General features: G+C 41.3%; 1 protein-coding gene across 1 annotated transcript; it reads left to right on the plus strand.

The window, feature by feature from the left end:
- The first annotated feature begins 2,248 nt into the window (after nucleotides 1–2,248).
- HMGXB4 (HMG box domain containing 4) lies at nucleotides 2,249–11,894 on the plus strand. The gene is given in 12 exon segments (XM_010015996.1): nucleotides 2,249–2,279; nucleotides 2,899–3,044; nucleotides 4,340–4,415; nucleotides 4,947–5,397; nucleotides 5,399–5,849; nucleotides 6,042–6,065; nucleotides 7,256–7,337; nucleotides 7,851–7,915; nucleotides 8,193–8,298; nucleotides 8,447–8,616; nucleotides 9,657–9,779; nucleotides 11,729–11,894. Coding segments are annotated over 12 exon segments (1,770 nt in total). The 3' UTR covers nucleotides 11,774–11,894.
- The last annotated feature ends 2,532 nt before the right edge of the window (nucleotides 11,895–14,426 follow it).

Below are 14,426 nucleotides of genomic sequence, written 5' to 3' on the forward strand. Positions count from 1 at the left end.
GGTGCGGGACGCTTTGGTCCTGGCCCCGGGTCTGCCGTGGGGCCGGTGTCAGTGTTTGTCCCCTTCCGCCGCGCTCGGGATTCCCGCCTGCCCCCGTGACTCGTCCAGGTCCCCGGGAACGCTGGCGGGGAACGGGGCGAGGGAACTCGGCCTGAAGCGCCGCCCCTCCGCTTCCACCCAGCGCTGTCGGTCGCCGGTGGGGTGTGCAGCCTTCCTTGGGGACCGGAGTCCCTGTGGGGTCCGAGGGCTGCGGAGTAGCAGTGCTTGGCCTTGGTCCCGCTGGCGTGTGCGTTGAGGAAAGGGAGATGTGGAGGGAGAGCTGCACTGAACCTGTGTGATTTCTGCTGAAACCGAAGAAGTTGAAGGAGGGGAAACAAATAAGGCTTTATAGATGATGCTAGTTAAGAATGTTTGGTCTTTGCAGGGTTAAAGGCTTAGGTTATAAGCCCCTTTGGGTGTTATCTATCAACCTTTATACCTGCCAAGCAGATAAGGTTTAAAAAAAGAGTAAAAGGTATGCATGTAGCTAAAAAACAATCTTAGTTTCTCCATATCATCCATACTTTCTTCACATCATCCCTTCATGAATGACTGTCTTCAGCTTTGTTTTGCTGAGCAGTATCTAGATTAGGTCCTTATCCTCTTGAACACAGTGCTTTAGTATCAGGTGTATTCCCACTGAAGTCCCTGTCACATCTGAACATCATGAAATGATGACAAATTCTGGTTCAAGACTGTGAGCCTATAAGTTGCAAAACACTCTTTTTTTATCCCAAAGTGCAGTGCATAAATTCTGCCTACAAATTGCTGTGCTTGCTACCAATATATATACTCAGCATATAAGTCAGTACTTAATGCATTTTGTGGTAGGTGGTTTCCCAAAACCTGAAGAAATTACATGTATTCCTACGAATTTAAACAGAAGTGTCTCCCATGTAACTGCAAGCTTGATTTAGTTGGGACTTTGTTGTTTTACTTGAGTAACCACTATAGGATTATGTTGTACATTAATATGTACATTCTCAGCGTCAGCCAGTTATTTATAAAACTGGGGTACATACAGGGATGTTTAAGCTGAGGGATGTACAAGAGCTTCCTGCTCTCAAAGTATTCAAATGTCACTGGCAAGGTTGAACAAGCCACAAGGTCTTTGTGGCTGAATGCTTACGCATGGAAGTGTTCAAGGCCAGGTTGGACGGTGCTTGGAGCAACCTCATCTACTGGAAGGTGCCCCTGCCCGCAGCAGGGGGTTGGAACTGGATGGGTCTTAAGGTCCCTTCCAACCCAAACCATTCTGTGATTCTATGTGTGCACATACACACAAACATAAAAAATCAGTTAGGTGCAATTAAGGTTTAATCGCTTATGAGCAGAAGGTTGCTTTTTGGATGTTAAGCTGGTCGCTGACTTAAGAACTATAGCTGTTTACTCTGAGAGAACCAGAGTGCAGCTATTCCGTAAGAACACTGTCCTGCTCTATGCCAGCAACTATGGGACAGAATTACATAGTTCCAGCAGGCCTGAAACCTGGGCGCTGCCAGGGGTTGTGGTGCTATCAAGGCCTAGTGAAAGGAGTGCTTTCTTCCATTCCCTCTCCTAGGCTGGCATTCAGAACGGCTGCAGTGGTAGTGTTGGGAAACATACCAGAAGGATGCACACCTTCACTACAGAACTTGCAATCCTTCACTTGAAAAGATTTGAAACAATTCTTTTGTAGTACAATGATTTCTGCCCGGTTCTTTCTTTTCCTTCACTTCATCTGAGATTCAGGGGTTTGAAATCTCTCTTCAAACATCCCACTCTTTGCTACAGTGGCTTCTGACCAAAAAAAAATGGCTTTGACACAAGTTTGGGTGCAGTTTTGCGTGGCACGAAAATCCAACTCAGCTATTTTCTCACCCTCTTTCTGGTTTTGTAAATAAACTACTTCAGTGATTTGGAGATTTTACAAGGAAGAGGTGGTATTTTGTATCTTTAAAATGATAGAACAACCTCTGATTTCATTTTAGAAAAGTATTCTGTCAACCCTGAAGAGTGAGCATGAACCAACCAGAAGGTAGACTCCTTTCTTTTCCCGCTGTCTTCCAGAGAATCTTCACTTGCTTCAGAGGAAGTTTCCCATTTTACATCACGGTTCTTTATGAGAGGGTTATTTTCATTCTCTGTTTCTCAGACCTTTTCCTGTAGATGGGAACGGGAGAAGGAGCCCAGACGTGGCAACACATTCTCAGGCTCCTGCAGGACCACCATGGCTTATGATGACTCCAAGAAGAAAGAAGGTATGACTGCTTCATAATCTCAGAGGGCGTTGATAAAAAAGGGGGTACCCTCTGCAGTCCTTGCCAAGGCCATGCAGTCAGAGTGGGAAAGGAACTTGGTATGCTGTGGAGCCCTTAAATTAAACCTGGCCAATTTGCTGGAGGATCCCAAGCCCTTGACTTCCAGGTGTAAAGTACTGGCATAAAAATGAAAGAAATAGGTGGTATTTCCAAGTGCAAACAGCTTGATGTTTACAGGGAAATTCTGCCACTGCAGCTGTTCTTGTCCCTGCCAGGTCAACGGAATGGGAGACCAGAGATAAGGATATGTTTAGTCATGATAACATTTTTAGGTCCATTTGTCTTTAGGAGGAAATATATAAGGGTTAGAAGTGAAATCTTGATGACTGTGTTACAGCATGTTGTGGTTTTAAGTCCACGGCACAGTATTAGAGCACTGAGCCCCATCCCTGTGGTCAGAGAGTACAAATTGTAATCTTCTAGGTCCCTGTGCTTGTTGGGGTTTGTGCATCACTCTGCCAGCGTCCACTGTTCTCTTATTTTGTCCACATGTCTATTGTTCCTTAGTGGAGTATTTAATTTCTTTCTTTCTTTTTTTTCCATTTCATGTAAATCTTAGAGTTCCTAGAGAGTGACCGAAGTGTTGATGACGGGCTGGCAACTGGCAGGATACAGCGAGAGAAAAAGCGCTCTTACAAGGATCTGCGGCAAGAGGAAGATGAGATAGCAACTCAGGTCAGGAAGCCCTCAGAGAACAGGTTGAAGGTGTAAGGATATATATAAAGCTAGTGACGGAATGGGATGGATGGGTTTCTTGTTCTTTTTGGTACAGAAATGCATGTCGAAGACAGCAAGAGCAGCTAATCGTGTCCTGTAGTGTTCAATAACTTTCCTGGAGAAAAGGAGGGGGTCAAGCCCAATTACAGCTGATACTGATTTTTCAGGCCTCAGAAAATGGGATAGTAGGGTGCTGTCCTAGCCTTGTTGTAGAACCATGCAAATGGTAAGATAGCATGAAGAACTATCTTCATGATTTTAGACTTTATCATTGTATGAATAGCTAGCAAAGGATGAATATAATGTTAACTGATGCACCGTTGTCTTCCTAATTCTGCAGACAGCCTGAAACGATACCTCTTGAGAGGTATGAACTTGCCCTGTTCACCTCTTAGGGGCTTTAACTCTGAAATCACGTAGTGACAGCTTAAGTTAAAATTTCTGCTGTTACTCAAAGATGACTACCTTGTAATTTTTTTATTTTTTTTTTTCATCTGGAAAAGAAGTTCTTGTTTCAAGTATTCTACCATGCAGATTGAATTCTGAAGAGAAGCTTCAATTTCAGACCATAAATCGGTCAAGAGACAAATGATAATTGGGTGACATGACATATTAAGGACAATTTTTTGGCCCATCATTTTAATTTCCACCTCTCTGTACCTTCTTTCACTTGTTCTGTCTTTTTCAGCCCATTAAACATGAACTGCTCACCTTCATTTTCAAGGCTTGACAGCCTGTGTATGCTTAGTTATTTCTTAGCTTTACTAAGAGGTAGATATCTGTCTTTTATCAACTTAACAGCTGAACTGCAAGTGCTGGCTTTTATTGCCCATTTCGTAACGCTTTCAAATGTGCTTTTTCAAATTTTCTGGTGTATTGCTTCTCTCACTCGGTAAGAGCAACCTATAGAGGTCTGTTTTTCCATTTCCTTATAGCCCAGTTGTGCTGTAATGCCTACAGAAAGCTTGGTGCTGGTTAGGTGGCTGATGTGCTAAGATGAAACCTGACTAATACAGTTCTTTGTATTCTCCCTCATACCTTTACCATGTTTTTTGTCTCTTACTTTAAATCTACACTGAGAGCTCTTGGGAAGAGAGTATGTTTGCTTTGCTTGTTTTAGCACCTATAATAATGATCCTGGTTCATACCTAGGGTTCCTTGATGTTACCATAGTACAAATAACTCTTGATATCTCCTACAGATTATTACCTGTGTCAGTAATCCATGTGAATCTCATATTATTTCCCTCTTGTTTGTCAGCAACTTTATTCTTCTTATCCTAGGACAGCGAGCGTTCTCCAGGGACAGAACCTCACAAAAAGAAGAAAAAGCACTCCTCTGATGAGTTCTGCTACAGAGGTAAGATAGTAATCAAGCAGGGGAACAGGCTAACAGATCATGACTTTGTGGCAAGGATGCTGTTAAACCTGTGTCATCAAACTTTGTGGTTAATGCTTTATGGGGATAGAGTACATCAACCTGTCTCAGGACAAGTAATCAGAAAACTGATGCTGATCAGTACCAGACAGCAGAAGATTAGGCAATGATATTTTCAGAGTCTAGCTTAACAAGTTGCCACTGTTGGGAGCAGAGATCTTCCACCCCCTTTTCATTGAAAAATTGTAGTTTTCTAACCTATTCCTTCCCTTTTGACGTTCACATTTCTTTTTTCCCTATTGCAATACAAAATTTAATTTTGCTTGCAGATAGTATTACTTTTCCTGAATTCATGAATTTGGCTACAAGCTTCAGAAATCTTCTGTTTAAGCCAGGATGTAAATCTGTCGGCTGCAATCATGTCTTGCTTATTTCTACTTCAGTTCTTTGTGCTAGCGTAATGCTACCTTTACGGGAATCATCTTTATGTACATTTCTCTTGACCTTTTTCAGGTGTTACGCCTCTGGATCTACCATCAAAGAAGAAGAAAAAAGCTGTTTCTAGCCCATCCTCAGCTGATACAACCATGGATTTACTCAAGGCTATCACCTCACCTTTGGCCACAAGCTCAAAGTCTTCAAAGAAGACCTCTGAAAAATCATCTTATTCTTCATCTGGCCATTCCGAAAGCAAAAAGGAGCACCCCAAGAAGAAGCTGAGTGGCAGCAGTGGGGAGCACTCAGTGGATGATGGTAGCTTCCATAAATCTAAAAAAATGAAACCTCTCTATGTGAACACAGAGACGCTTACTCTTCGTGAGCCTGATGGCTTGAAGATGAAGCTCATCCTTTCACCAAAAGAGAAAAGTAATGCAGCAGACGATGATTCTTTCTCTTACTCTTCAGCACCAGCAGCTTCAAAGAAATCTTCAAAGAAATCAGCTCGAGATGAGCAAGGCTCATTAGCAGAGCTTTCTGAAGTCATCCCGGAAGAAGCACAAGCCACCTCCAGACTCACATCCACCTTCTGAGAGTTTTGGTGCTGACACCTCCGTTTTTTCAGAGGGCCATGGGAGCGAGTATGAGATTTCAGGTATGGAGGCACCACCAGAATCTGGCTCCTCTTCTGGTGGGGAGTTGGAGGCTGGAGAGCTAGTGATAGATGACTCCTACCGGGAAATCAAGAAGAAGAAGAAGTCAAAAAAAAGTAAGAAAAAGAAAGACAAGGAGAAACACAGAGAGAAGAAGCACTCTAAGTCTAAAAAGAGCTCTGGGCACAGTTCTTCTGAAGTAACAGTGTCACCACCACCTCCTCCCAGTACCCACTATGTTCTTCCTCCACCTCCTCCTGCTGTTTTTCACTCAGATGGTCAAAGTGAGAAGAGAAGGAAAAGGGAAGACAAGGAGAAGGACAAAGCTGAGAAATGGGAAAAGGAAAAGGAGAGAGAAAAGGAAAGAGAAAGAGAAAGAGAAAAAGAAAGAGAAAAAGAAAAAGAAAAGGAAAGAGAAAGAGAAAAGGAAAGAGAAAGAGAAAAAGAAAAGGAAAGAGAAAAGGAAAGAGAAAAAGAAAGAGAAAGAGAAAAGGAAAGAGAAAGAGACAGAGAAAAGGAAAGAGAAAGAGACAGAGAAAAAGTAAGGAAAAATCGGAGGAAAAATAGAAATTGGGTGGTGGATAATAATGAATTAGGCACTCCATTACAAAGGCATGTTGAATTGAAACAGAAGGATAAGTAATACCAGGATCTATGGTTTCACTGAAGCATGTTTGGGAAAATGTGCCGGCCACTGTGATTTCTCTCTGTAGTGAAAGGAATATACTTCATTCTGGTTTTGTGGCACAGGCAGTCTTCAGGCGATAGAAGTTCTTTAAAGAGGTTATACTTAATTTGCTTGGTACTGGTTATGTACGAAGCACAACTGCATCATTTTCTAAGGTAACTGGTTTTACCTGTTGCCAGGCAGACTTTCTGACTGGTGATCTAGTCCATCATCACAGTTCCTGTAAAAAGGAATCAAGCTCTAGCCTGGCATGTGAAGACATTCACCCATTTACTATTGTATTCAAATGAAATTCTAATTCTTACAGACTACCACATTCCCACTTTTGTTCTGTACCCATAAATTCAATTTCCCATGGTTAGTGTATAAAAATGTGACTAGGAGAAATGGTAGTTAGCATATGAATGAGTTTACAGGTGATACAGTTGTAGTGGTGTAAATATATAAATGGAGAAAAGCAATTTCTTTCAGTTCAGATAGACAAGAGTTGCTTTGTGTCCGTAAATGGGCCCAAGTTTGTTCAGCCATGATTCTGTTCATTTTGGTAAGTTTTCCCTGATCATAGCTCAGCAACTGCTTATGCCTCTGCTGTCAGTATATTTACACTGTCTCTTTTCCTGCCAGTTGAAGTGTTTTGGAAAGATGGAACAAAACATGATGACAGCTGAATTGTTTTGACAGATCTATACTAGGTACTATGAATAGTGGTACAGATACATTTTTTTTTTATTTTAAGTTTTTGAACTGAAATATATTAACAGAGATGTGTATTGATCCTGAATTGAGAATAGCAGGTTGTTGAAACTTATGAATGAAATGCATTGATAAGAGTTGTTGCAAGATAAGCCCTGTACTAAGACTGGTTCTGGGTGGTTCGTGTGCTTTCGTAAGCACCACATTCAGCCAGAACATGTGAAACACTGCTTTTTTAGGTTCCTGATCTAAGCACCATGTCTTTCCTTTAGTCTTCAATAAATGTCAAATTCTTGCTTAAGTAGGTGTTATGATAATTAAAAATCTTTGTTTCTTTTTCTTCTGACTAGCCAAAGAAGAAAAACATGTCTGCCTATCAAGTGTTCTGTAAGGAATATCGTACGAATATTGTGTCTGAGCACCCTGGAATAGGTGAGACAGTAATCCAGCCTTCTCTTCACCATCTCGATCATACACCAGTCGGATTAATTAGCAGAACATATCATCTCTCTTTCATACCAACCTCTGTAACTTCGCAGAATGCAAAGAATCTGCCAATTTTCTTTGAATAAGAGGTGGCAAAGGGGACAGGAGTGGATTTCATTACTTGGATTCATTGTATTTTAACCAAGCTGTGAATCCGGATGAAGAAATTGCTAGCTCTTTCTTTTCTTACTTAGAGAGTTACTTTCATTGTGTTACCTTCCTGTATATGTACATGTGACTTCATATTCCCAGTATTGGCTTGTTTTAATTTTAAACAGTACTGGGATTCCACACTGGCAGTCATTTTCAGGACACTGTGGAGAGTTCCAGTTATGGAATGAGTTGCTTCCTAAATGTGTATGCATGGGCCAGGAAATTTCCTGTGTTCTTTCCATGATACTATTATTTAATTTTTTTTAAACATTTGTTTTAAACAGTTTTCTTCTTTCCTCCTGCCAGATTTTGGAGAGTTAAGTAAAAAATTGGCAGAAGTGTGGAAGCAGCTACCTGAGAAGGATAAACTGGTGAGTGTGTGTGAGATGGTTTTGTAAACCGATTTCTGTAAACTAGGTGCTGAGGTCGGAACATGCTGGCAGCATTGCCACCATAGCTTATAAAATACTACCTATGTCCCCAAAGTATGGAAATACTGCCCTTGTGATTGTAAAAGCATCCATTTTCTTCTCATGGTATTGCTTCACCAGTTAGCTACTTAGCGTCATTCTGCCTCCAGGTCTTGGCATCAGGTAACAGAACTGCCTAATGTTATGAATATGTCTTTTCATGCCATGGTGACTGCAGATCTGGAAACAGAAAGCTCAGTATCTCCAACACAAGCAGAATAAAGCAGAGGCTACTACTGTGAAGAGAAAGGCATCACCTTCAGATGGTGCACCGAAAATAAAAGGTAATTGTTGCACTTCATTTGCTCTGGTCTTTTTTCTTAGACAGGGAAGATAGTGTTGCCTGTGGGATTTGAACTTTACTAAGTAAATAAGCTTGTAAGTAAAAGAATGAAAGAAGATAATATGGAATTTGACTTTGTCTGTTTCCAGCTTCTCCAACAGGAGTGATTTCCCCTCATAAGAAATCCCCCACCAGCACTGTAGTGGTGCCTTCCTCACCAGCCAAAGCCCCTGAGACAGATCCTATTGACGTAGCTGCACACTTACAGTTGCTGGGTGAATCTCTGAGCCTTATTGGACACAGACTGCAGGAAACAGAGGTGAGTCTGTAACCAGCAATGCCATGGTGATGTTATGTCATCTACACACAGGATCGGGGTGGGGATTACTATTTTATTTTACTTACCAGTTTAACCCATGCTTTTGTGTTAGGAAGAGAAATTAGAGATGGTGTGTCCCGTTTCTCTGATGCACTGCTCTTTGTTTTCCGTGAAGTAAAACATCTTGTTTCTTAGGCATCACAGACAGACAGGTCCTTTGCAGCTCTGGGTCTTTGAAAGCAATTCTTAGTTCAGGAAACACTTCAGTCTTTTCTTACTATATGTTCACCTTGGATCTGGTACTTCCTTGCTGTCTTTGCCAGTCTCTGGTCCAGTTTCTGTTACTGTCTCAAGCCTTCTTAGAAAACCATCAGCCTTTACCAAGATGGTTTTTGCATGTCCTGTGGTTTTCTGGCAGTATCATATTGCCAGTGCTTTGATAGGGGCTACTATTGTTTCAACTTACCCGGTAATGTAGAAGCTGTTATATTTTAACATTTACCTACTGTTAGATGATAGCCCAGCCTATAAGGAGAACACATATTTGGCTCAAATAATGTAATTGAATTTTATGGCTAGTGTGATCATCTCATGCCACTATGCTTGCTTGTTTTATCAGCAGTGAAATAAATGTCCTTGCATTTTGGTTTTGGTGTGACCGATTGAGGTTGTTCTTCAGGGGAACAACCAAAGGAAAATCTCCCTCTTTACAGAAAGGCACACAAGCAAATTCCCTTTCCTGAAAGTATATCAATATCTAAAGCATTTGTTACAGACTTAGCATTTCTTTAGATTTAATAATAAACCAACCACTGTCTTTAGGACTTGCGTAGTTAACAAAATAAATGGTACGAAATGGCAAAGAACTGACTTTACAAAAAATCTGGAATTAAGTGTTTTATGCAACTTTCTGACCTTCTCAGTTGTTCCCTGTATTTTTCCTACACCACTTGCGCAAGAGTGAGGATCCTGTATCTGCATGAGAATTGAAGGAACCATAATTTCCACTAGTCATCCTTTTTTTTTTTCTCTCCTTACAGGGAATGGTGGCTGTTTCAGGAAGTTTGTCAGTACTTTTAGATTCAATCATCTGTGCTTTGGGCCCATTAACGTGTCTGACCACACAACTGCCTGAGTTGAATGGCTGCCCTAAGCATATTTTGGTGAGTTCCTTGCGGTTATTTCCATTCTAGCACTGGTAATTTCAGTAGTCCAGCTAGGGTTTTTATGCATCAGTCTTACTATGTGATTGTAATTCCAGAGCAATAAGAAAATTGTCTTGGTCATACACTTTTATAGAGGAATATTTCTTGAAATTCTTTCAGATGTTACTGTTATGTGATACTGTGCAACTTTTTTTTTCTCCCGGTGGCAACTGGCCTAGTATTTGTAGCATTGATTGCAGTGGGTGTAGGTCATGTTTTAGTGACTGAATCAATCCATCTGAATCAAATGAAAGTGTCTGTACAAATACCACTGTTTATGAAAACTTTAATTTTTCATAAAAATAAGCCTCACCTTCTAGCTTTGTATCACACAATCTGTTTTTCCTTTAGTAGCACAAAAAATAACTTGTCATCTCAGGATTACTAATGTGATTGAGCAGAGCCTTTTACATCTGTCTGTAACATTCTCCAAGGAAAATAAAACAGCTTCTGTCTTAAGGAACTGCATAACTAAAGGTTCTTTCCCACTTTAAACTACTAATATTGAGCCATAATTTAGCAAAGGCTTGTGGCATCTATGTAGCATGATGTGGACATAGGTTAAGATGGCAGCAGCCTGAAAGGAATCAGGAGTCATACCTCCAACAGGAGACATCAATAAAGCAGTGAAGGAGAGGAGCAGAAATGAAAAATGAATATATAGTCTGCAGAAGTAAAGAAATTAAAAACAAATCTCTCAGATAACAACAAAAAATGGGATATGAATTGGCATGTTGTAAAAGAGCTGCCTAAACATTGGTTCATTTTGAGACTGGACAATTAGCAACAGCAAAAAAGTTGACAGCTTAGGCTGTGAGCTCCCACAAACTGGCTCTCTGCACAAAAGCTGAGTCAGTGGGGTGTCCCCATCCTAACCCATGGGAGAACATCCTATGCTTTTTTTCCTTCTTGCTTGCCAAATACATTCAGAACAAAGACACCACATGACTAATGGTGCCTGTATTGGAAATTTGATCATCTTATTGTTACAAGGAGCAATGGCACTTTAGGTGTATTAAGGCACTTACCCTTCACTTCTGAAAACTGGCATTCAGACTTGACAGTAAATAAATTATTCTGATTTCAATATCAGATACATAATGACAGTGGTGTTTTAAGATGGATAAAATTGTCAGTGGTCCTGTTGCATGTAGAATTTAACTTATCTTTTCAGTCAGTAGGTGGCATTGTTGAATTCCAAATTCACAACTGGTTCAGCTCTAGCTCCTCTGTCTTCAGCAATTAAAAGTTGATATTCCTAGGGCCGCCTTCAGCCGTCCAGCCACAGGCTTGAGCTAACTGAAATACTGCATTTGCCGAACATACAGATAATATACTGTTGGGTCTTGTTTTCTGGTGTGCACAAGAAGGACTTTTATTCTCAGAATTCTGTAATGTTTTGCAAGAAAAACTGCAAAAGGGCACTTCTTTTTCCTATCTGACACCCTATTAGTGGGTGCGTTCAAGGGTTTTTCTTTCATGCTACATAATTTTATAAAGGATTTGTGAGTCAAGTAATGTTGGGTTTTTTATGTGCTAAACTTCTGATCACTTTGCTCAAATCCTTATTTCTGTCTTTCCTGTGGTTGATGTGATAAGGGCGGTGTGGTTTGTTTCAAATTCCAAGATAGAGTATAGGGTTCATAAGGAGGAAGGCACTCAGGGAAAGCCTCAAATATTTTCATTGTTTCCAAGTGCTTACAAATACTGAGGCTACCTTTCTGTTTAGTTAACTTTGATTTGCAAAAAGTGAACATAAGCCTAGCACTGGTAGCGATGACCAGACAAATCGGGTTGTCTCATCATATGATAACTTGTAAGACATGCTTAATACCCTTGTCTCTGTCATTTTCTAAGGATTTTGAGTCATTACCTGACACTAAAAAATACTGACCTTCTTTTCCCAGTCAAACACACTAGACAACATCGCCTACATCATGCCTGGACTTTAATGGGAAAGAGAACTCAACCTCTGCATAACTGACTTGTGTACATATGCACTACGCTGGCACTCCTGAAGGGCTCCGTGTGTAGGGTTTTAAAGTTTTATATCTGTGTAGTATATACATAGGATTGTAACTGTTTGACTTGTGTTTTATGAAAAGTTGTGAAGTTAAGCTGAGAAAACCCTTTTGTGTTGGTGGGTGAAATGTCCTCCAATCTGAAAGTATTTTGTACAAAGAATTCAGAAAGCTTTTGAGATACTCGCCTTAAATTCATATCCTTTAGTCGGGGAAACAGCCAGAGAATGGAAAAAGGTCACCATGAGAAGGGGCCATTGAAACAGATGGCCCAGATTGGTTGTTGACTCTCCATGCTTGATGATACTCAGACACTGAATGAGCAGTTTGCTGTAGTCGGACTTTTTCTAAGCAGAGGGATGGACCAGATGACCTCCCAATATCCCTTCCAACCTAAAGTATTCTGATATTCTTTGGGCAGGTAGAGATGGTAATATATTTTGGACCAAGGAATAGAACTGAACTTTTCACCAGCCCTATTTCTAAATGTTTTTCAGTTTAAAATCTGCTACTTGAGGGGAAAGCTGGATAGCTGATAAAAGATAGAGAGGTCTTTGCCTCTTGGTCACTTCTTCTAACTGCCCCTCTTCAGACAGTAGTAACCGAAAGTTGTCAGCATCAGCTGGCATTTGAAGTACAGTGGAAAATGACAACAAATTTGATCTTTTCTTTTGGACTTGCATCCAAATCGTCATGAGCACGGTATACCAACCAACTGCATTGGCCTGAGAGAATTAACCTCCTGCTGATTTTTCCAGGGCATGGTCAGCCTGCTTTGATGGAGGAGAGCATGGAAGCAGATGGGAAAACCTTGGATTGTTTCTGCCCATCTTGCACCTATTTTGTGAACAGACAGCTTTGGTTTCAGAGATTGCTTGTCCCTTTCACCAGCAGTATTGACAGAGCCATGGTGCTGCTGTGAGGCAGTGAGTAGTGACCACTTTGAAGCAGTTACGGCTGAGTAAGGCACATGTGGGTCAAATGGACCAATTCCCCTTCCTTCCAGCCACATATTTGGTGTTTGGTTTTCTGCTCCTCTGGAAGAGGACCTTCCAGAGAGCACTTGATTCTCATATAGGCTTTTGTGTGTTTGTATGTACGTGTATGTGGTGTTCACATCGTATGTATTTAACTTTTACCAGTATCTGTAACAGATTTTAATTTATCCTGTATATTTCTCTCTATATGTGTATATATATATATATACATAATTTAAAAGCAGAAATCCCTCTCTCCACCAACAGTGTGTGGAAAATACAAATCAAGTTTGCTTCTCCCCACTTCCTGCAGGAATCAGCTGTTTGTGTAGTAGTAAGTGTTGGCATTGTATGGGGAAACACCAGGAAGGTTTTAAACCATTTACAGAAACAGGCTATCTTGTGAAGGTAGGTAGAACAACCGAAATATAATTTAACTCTAGCCTTTCCTGCCTTATAGAAGTTTTTAAATGAGAAGAGAGCTTTTTTACTTCCAGTCTGAAGTCTAGCTTCTGTTTTCTCAAGGCAGTTGAAAGCAAGATGTTCCTCATTGTGGCTAAGCCCCAAATCATGTTTAAATCCTCAGGTGTGTAGGAGGGTTTTTCCTCCCCTTCCTCTTTGCCACGTATTCCCCAGCTGTGCCTGTACAAGGTAGTCTGTCTCTTACAGAGCTTTTCTCAGTGCAGTGTTAGGTTTTCTCAGTCAGTGGAGGAGGCAGAAGGTTCTCAGACCACTATACATGTTCTCAGTCCAAGCCTCGCACCAGACCGTACATGTTTTAACAATGTGTGACTAATCCCAGTTAGCCTGGAATTGGGAAGGGCCCAGGAGGGAGGCAGTCTCAATCCTGCTGCGGATCCCAGCCTGTCCTGAAGCATGTGCTGTTGGGAGCAACACAAAATCACTGGCTCTTTTCCAGCCCTTCACAACAGAACATCGTGGTGAAGGTGTGGACCTGCTCTCTAAGGAACAGAAGGGGATCAGCTTTAGCTTTGTCATCTGTACAACAAACCTCTTTGAGGAGTGAAACACACACACACAACCCTGGTGTATGGTGTTTTTATTAAAATTTGTACACTTTGTATAATCTGTATCTTGTGGTATTTGGTACTAGAGGGAAAACTTTGGCAAGACTTAGTTTTTATATTTTTGTTATTTTCTTGCTGTTTGATCCAGATTACACTTGTACAAAGACACTGTGGGTTGGTTTTTTTGTACTGTACTTACAATATAGTTTTCTTTTGTAACATTTGGAGTGTTGTCATTCATTTCTGGCATCCACCGTGTTTTCAGCAGCTGTCGTTACTACTACTGTTTACTGTTTCTCAGCACAACGCCTCCCAGTTAAACTCTCTAAACTCAGTTTGCAGGCAAGCTGTTCCATTCTCAGGAGCACCGGTCAGCCAGAACACCGCTCCAGGACTACCCGCATATGGTGACCTTTCTGAAGGGACACCCGGCACCGAACACCGCGCGTGGCACCGCGGCTCCGTTCGGGTTCGCGGCGTTAAGGCGAGGACAGTACAGAGGACCGGAGGCGAGTATGCGGGTGGTGGCGTGCGCCGGTTACCACCACACCCTCCCGTCTCCCGGGGCCGGGCGCCGGT

The sequence above is a fragment of the Nestor notabilis genome, unplaced genomic scaffold (assembly GCF_000696875.1).
Source record: "Nestor notabilis isolate BGI_N333 unplaced genomic scaffold, ASM69687v1 scaffold16936, whole genome shotgun sequence".
In the NCBI taxonomy this organism is placed as follows: domain Eukaryota; kingdom Metazoa; phylum Chordata; class Aves; order Psittaciformes; family Psittacidae; genus Nestor; species Nestor notabilis.